General features: G+C 35.1%; 1 protein-coding gene across 1 annotated transcript in view; it reads right to left on the bottom strand.

The window, feature by feature from the left end:
• Zpld1 (zona pellucida like domain containing 1) overlaps nt 1-3,088 on the bottom strand; it is a 41,503-nt gene extending 38,415 nt beyond the window's left edge. Inside the window, exon 1 of the mRNA XM_070028728.1 lies at nt 2,983-3,088. Coding sequence (XP_069884829.1) covers nt 2,983-3,085 — 103 coding nt within the window. The 5' untranslated portion in view covers nt 3,086-3,088. The remainder of the gene's footprint in view (nt 1-2,982) is intronic.
• Nucleotides 3,089-6,000: the final 2,912 nt, after the last annotated feature.

Consider the following 6,000-nt stretch of genomic DNA (forward strand, 5'->3'; position numbering starts at 1 on the left):
GGCTACCAGTGGGTGGGATGTCTCAAAAAAATTACTCATCACCTCCCACTACCAGGAGAAAGGAAACATAGTATCTCACACTTTCTTTCTCTGGGTCTTTATTACTCCTTCTCTTTTAAATCAGAGAAAGAGCTACTATGTCCCCAAAGTTGACTCTTCTCTCCACACCACTGATTTCTTCCTCATAGCATCAATTTTTTCCTGATTAGTATTTCCAGTCTCTGAATACTTTTCCTTTCTGAGATCTCAGGACTCTAGTTCGAAACCACTGCTTTCTTATTTCAATTTGTAGTCCATCTTACTCTTCTTTTTCTCTTTCGGGGATGGGGGAAACTACCAGTATTTTTAACATTTTTATTTTATTGTAAAGATGCTGTACAGAAGGATTAGAGTTACATGAATAGGTAAGGAGTACATTTCCTGTCCATCATTGTTACCCCTCCTTTGTTTTTCTCCTCCTATCCCTTCTCCCCCCTTCCCCCTCCTCCCCCACTCCTCCCCTGCCCTTGTTGTTTTTAATATACTATGTGATTTGTTTTTGTTTCTTTGTATTATCTTCCCCCTGTGGTATATCCCCTGTTGTCACTGTATTTGATTCCAGTGCCCTGCATCTTGTATATACATTTATCTAATTTGGGGAGGGGAAGGGAAAAAACAAAATGCTGAAACAAGGACACAGGATGACCCATTGCAACAATGACACACTCACAAGACACTATGTTGGAAATTAACTTTACTCTTCTTTTTCATTCAAAGCAAAAGTTATCTAAATAACAGTGTTTGTGAAACCTTTCATATTCCTATTTCCTATTGCTCTCACACTACATAAGAATTCAACTTTCTGATAGCTATAAGTTGATATCCTTTCTCAAACCTAGGTATATATTTCCTATTATTGGGTAGAAGCTTCCACTATACCTTATTTTAAAAATGCCTTTAACCTGTTATTTCCAAACTCAAAGTTCTTTACTAAAAAATGCAAGCATCCTGTATTTTCTATGTTATGATGTCAACATTCACTTTTCCAAGTTAAAAACTTCCTCTGGTTTTTTTTTTCCTTGTGCCTGCCAAATCAAGTTCTACTGACTCCAACACAAAAATCTCTTAAATTTGTCTTCTTCTATTGCTCTAACTATTGGTGACTTCATAACATCTCTCTCTGCCTCTGTCTCTGTCTAACTTGATTCTGTCTTTCATTTTTCCCAAAGTCGGTTTTATAAAATGAAATATTACCATATTAAGTCTTTCAAAAATATGTTTAAAAAGATTCAATGGCTCTTCGTTGCTGGCAAAATAAAGACAGACACTTTCATTACACAATATAATAGATAAAACCAAAAAAACAATTGAATTTGAATTTACTCAAACTTCTAGATCTAATTAGTTCACTGGACATACAAGCAAAGAGGCGCGTGTCAAATAATACTCTTGCATTTAACCAAATCCAGACACTCAAAAATCTACAGGACAGATGATCAAATAAAAAGCAATTTGTCTGAAAATAGTGTTATTAATTAAAATTAAAAGTGTTATTTGAGCAATACATGAAATGTAAAGATGCTTAAAATTCTTTTTTATATATTTAGATAAATAGAACATCATATGTATCACATATATGCTGGAGATTGAACATAAGTTTATATTAAAATATTCCAGAGATAAGAGTGATAGGAGAGAGATTAACTAGAAATTTAAAATGTTGATAATGAGAAAGTTACAGTATTAAGATGAATGCACATTTTACTATCTTCTTTTTTACATATCTGTAATTTTTCATAATAAAAAATAAGAAAAACAATCATGTATAGCACTCAAAATCATTAATAACCCATCTTTAGAAGACTTACCTTTCTCCACCATGGCAGAATTTCCTACCATGACCTCTAGAGTTTACCCAGCATGCCAAGAAGTTGGACACTGTCTGGTTCAAGGGGGTCACTAAAATATACTCTAGTCTTTATCCTGACATAGAAAACTCAATTCTACTATGGAACTATCTACTGATTGCTCTGTCTATGCAGGTATGTGGTTGCCTTAGCATGCTTCATTATAGGAATCTTTGACAGGTTTAGAAAACTCTGAAGGTATATATTCAGCAAAGCAGTCTTAAAAAAAATAGTTTCTGCTTGATGATAGTGGCTCATGTCTGTGTGCCTGGCTACGCAGAAGTCTAAGCTCTGAGAATTGTGGTTCAAAGTTAGCATGGGCAGCAAGTCCATGAGACTGTTACCTCCAATTAACCACCAGAAAACCAGAAGTGGAGCAGTGGCTCAATGCGGTAGAGCACTAGCCTTGATGGAAAAAGCTCAAGGATAGAGCCCAGGCCCTGAGTTTACACCCCACGAATGCTTCCAATTCACTCATTGCATTTGGTAAACATTATTTTTTTTGTCTAAGGTTCTGTAGTTTCACCTACTGCAAAATGGCAAATACTTATATGAAATGTAGAATACCTCTGCACTGCGTGTAGATTTTAGAAATCTATGAGCTATGCCCATCAATAGTCACAATATTGATATCTTTCTGTAAAATTTACTCTGAAGCTGATCTGTGTACTTAGATAATGACTAATATTTCATTGAAATAGTATTTTAGGGATATCACACAACAATTCACAATTATTTTTCTGAGGCATTTATTCTTATATCCATTAACACATAAGCATACTTTTAAGTCTGAATTAATGTGTGACTTAAACACATCACCCATTAGATAAATGTTAAATGAAACTAACCTCTCCAAAGTTCATTAGCCACTGGTCAATATTTTCACATTTGTGAACAGTCATTATAACAATATTAACTTTGATAAATACTTTGTGTGTAAATATTGATATTAATGACAACTCCAGAAAATGTCTCCTCATTTGACACACTTACATAAAGGGGCAGACCCCCATTCCCATAAGACTCTTAATTATTTACTATTCAAACATAACCATTCCTTCCAGAAACAATGCAGGTAGGTTAGCTCTAGACTTACCAGGAAATCTGCTGTGGAGGTTGGCATCACAGTTGTAACCATTGAACTGAGCAGAGCCAGGAAGCACTCTTATTAGAAGCATCAACAACCATATTCCTTCCATTGCAAAACCTATAAAAAGAATTATGTGGATATCACCAGCCATCACTCCTACTTGTTAGAAAGACTGAGGCTGATCTCAGCTTGCTGTGGGAAACACAATCTGTATGCATGTTGTCAAAGCTCCATAAAGGCCAAGGATTATTTTAAAAAATCACCAAAAAATGAAGTCAGAGATTTCTATAACAGTGCTTTACTGTTATTTTTATTGTTTGATTTCCGTTTGTTAATGGTGAGAAAGCCAGGTTTTGAAAAGAACAGGTGAGGTATAAATCATATGGTTTTCAAAGGGGAAAATATTATTAAGAAAGAACTCAAACCAACTATGTGGCAGATGAGATTTCTGAACACATAGAGTATCAACATATGAGAAGTCACTTTGGAGTCATCATTCAATACTCAATTTTGAGCAAATTTTCAATACTCTGAATGACCAAATGCTGTCAGGGGAAAAAAACTCTCAGAAATGTAATTCTTAACATTGTTAGTTCTCAGTGGTTTGTGCATCATTTCCTCAGAACTACGGGGATAACACAAAGAAAAAATAGTATGTAATGTGAACAGTATTGTAGCTTTTCCAATAAGTGCGTGCTGATTGAGCTCTTGATGAGATGTGAGGCCAGTACAGATGTGTGAGCACGATGAATGCTGAGGAGAAGCTAATAGAAGTTGATTCTTCAGATTCTTATGTGGGTGGACAGATAAATGAAAATTGACTTTAATACATGAATACCTGTCAGACCGAATTTCAATACATTTTCCTGTATGCCCTTTGATTGGCCTAATAAACATCATAAAACACCTTACAGAAGCATCAAGTTAATTCTCACAGCATTGAAAAACATTCTTTCAGGTTGGTGGTTTGGGCCTATGCATCAAAAGTAAGAAGAAAAAAAAAAACTGTAAAGGTTCACTCAGATACCTTAGTGCATTCTAAAAGCTTGGGGTTTGGCATGCCATGGTATTTTAGCTAATCTTAAAGACTCCTCCCTGGATAACTAGTCAAGTTTTGAGCAAAAGGAAGGAAATACACTTTGCTTTTAAAATGATCGTTTTAGAATTACAAGTTTATGGCCAACAAACTTGCTGTGGAGAGGATGTGGGAAAGAAAGACATGAGCTTACTCTCCAAAATAGACTGAAAACAACTTGTTCTACATAGACTTCCTTCCGTTGGTATTCTTACACATTATTGGTCACAAACCTCATTACTTGGGGGAATAACAGCTTTTCATCTGGTTGGATCCGATCCTTTGAGACAATCCATAAACAAAAGGTTCACACAAATGTCTGACTCATACCCTGAGTTCTGTTTGTCATACTTCCTCATTGCTAGCTAGCTGTCAGAAGGCTTAAAATAGGACAAGACAGTTCTACTTTGAAGATCTTGGAAGATTGTTAGGAAAGAGAACAACACAGTGCACAGTGATAGACTTCCATTACCAATACATTCACGCTTTAAACACACACACATACACACACACACACACACACACACACACATACACACACACACATTTATTCTTTACTCTGCCACTACCTTCTTAGGATGAGTGGTATTAAATTCTAAAAGGTATTGGAGACTCTAGATCTACACTAGTGCATCCCAACACAGGTTTGTGCTCTAAAGACTTGGAGTCAGGGTACTCAGTGAGTTGTTTTTATTTGTGGAGACACTTTCTGGCTTCAATATTTCTTCACAATAGGAAAACATTTATCCAGTGCATTTACTGTACAGAGATAGGACAGGTCCCTGACTTTTAATCTTCCATTTATATTTCTTACAATGATTATGTGATATTGGAATTATTACTCCATGTCCAGAGGGAAAACTTAGTCTCATCACATTTCAGTAACATAGAAAACAAGTGAGAGAAACAAAATGCAACCACAAATATTACTGTTAGTGAAGTTTGGTGTATAAACTACCTAAATGCCACCTGCTAGTAAAAAGAACTGTGTGATTCTGTTGCTTACTATTTATCATAATCAATTATTTTCTTTTATTTTTTTAGGACCAAGACCGGGATTTGAATTCAATACCTGACACTTTGGCTCGCCGGCTAGTGCTTTACCCAACTAAACCACACCACCAGTCCTTAACTGTTCCATTATACTTCCATTTTTTTATTATTTCTTTTTTGAGACAGGTCCAGCTACATAGCTCAGACTGTCCCTACAACGTACTCCTTCTGCCTCAGCCTTCCAATTGTTGGCATTACACGCACACACTACCACGCTTAATTTCTAAATTGTGTCTCCTTTAAAAACTCATTTCATCTTATTAAAAAGTACATTATTATGTCATTAATAAAATTTTTAAATAGCTACAGTTTAGAATATGGGTATTATGGGGAAGAAAAATAATTCATTTAAAAGACAAGCTTTCCTTTCTCATTGTGAAAGCAGTGAAAGGTATCAGATGGACATATCTGTATGGCAAAATGAATGAAAAGTCATGCTAATTGCAACAACTGAGAACAGTAGTAGAATCTTGCTTTGTAATTTTACTTTTTTATTACTATCTTTAAGTATTTGTACAAAGAAGTTGCCGTTTAACAAAAGAGTTTATAAATACAATGCATCTTAGTTTATAAATACAATGCATCTTAGTTTATAAATACAATGCATCTTGACCAAAGTCACCCTTCGACAGTCTCACCCTTCCCTCCCCTACTGTCTCTTCCCTCACCTTTTGTAATTTTGTAGGATATATGTCGAATTTTTTACTGCATTTGATCAAATCTAAGATGGCAAAAAAGATATGCCAATTTCTTTCATACTGAGAACAAAAGCTTCAGCACTAGCATGGAGATTAAAACAGTTATTAAATACTTTGATGACAAAGAGGTAGAACAAAGCTTAACCTATTCAATTGTATGAATTTTATCTCAGATGTGAATTCAAATTCTTTCTCAGC

The sequence above is a fragment of the Dipodomys merriami genome, unplaced genomic scaffold (assembly GCF_024711535.1).
Source record: "Dipodomys merriami isolate MVZ:Mamm:240054 unplaced genomic scaffold, mDipMer1.0.p SCAF_2, whole genome shotgun sequence".
In the NCBI taxonomy this organism is placed as follows: domain Eukaryota; kingdom Metazoa; phylum Chordata; class Mammalia; order Rodentia; family Heteromyidae; genus Dipodomys; species Dipodomys merriami.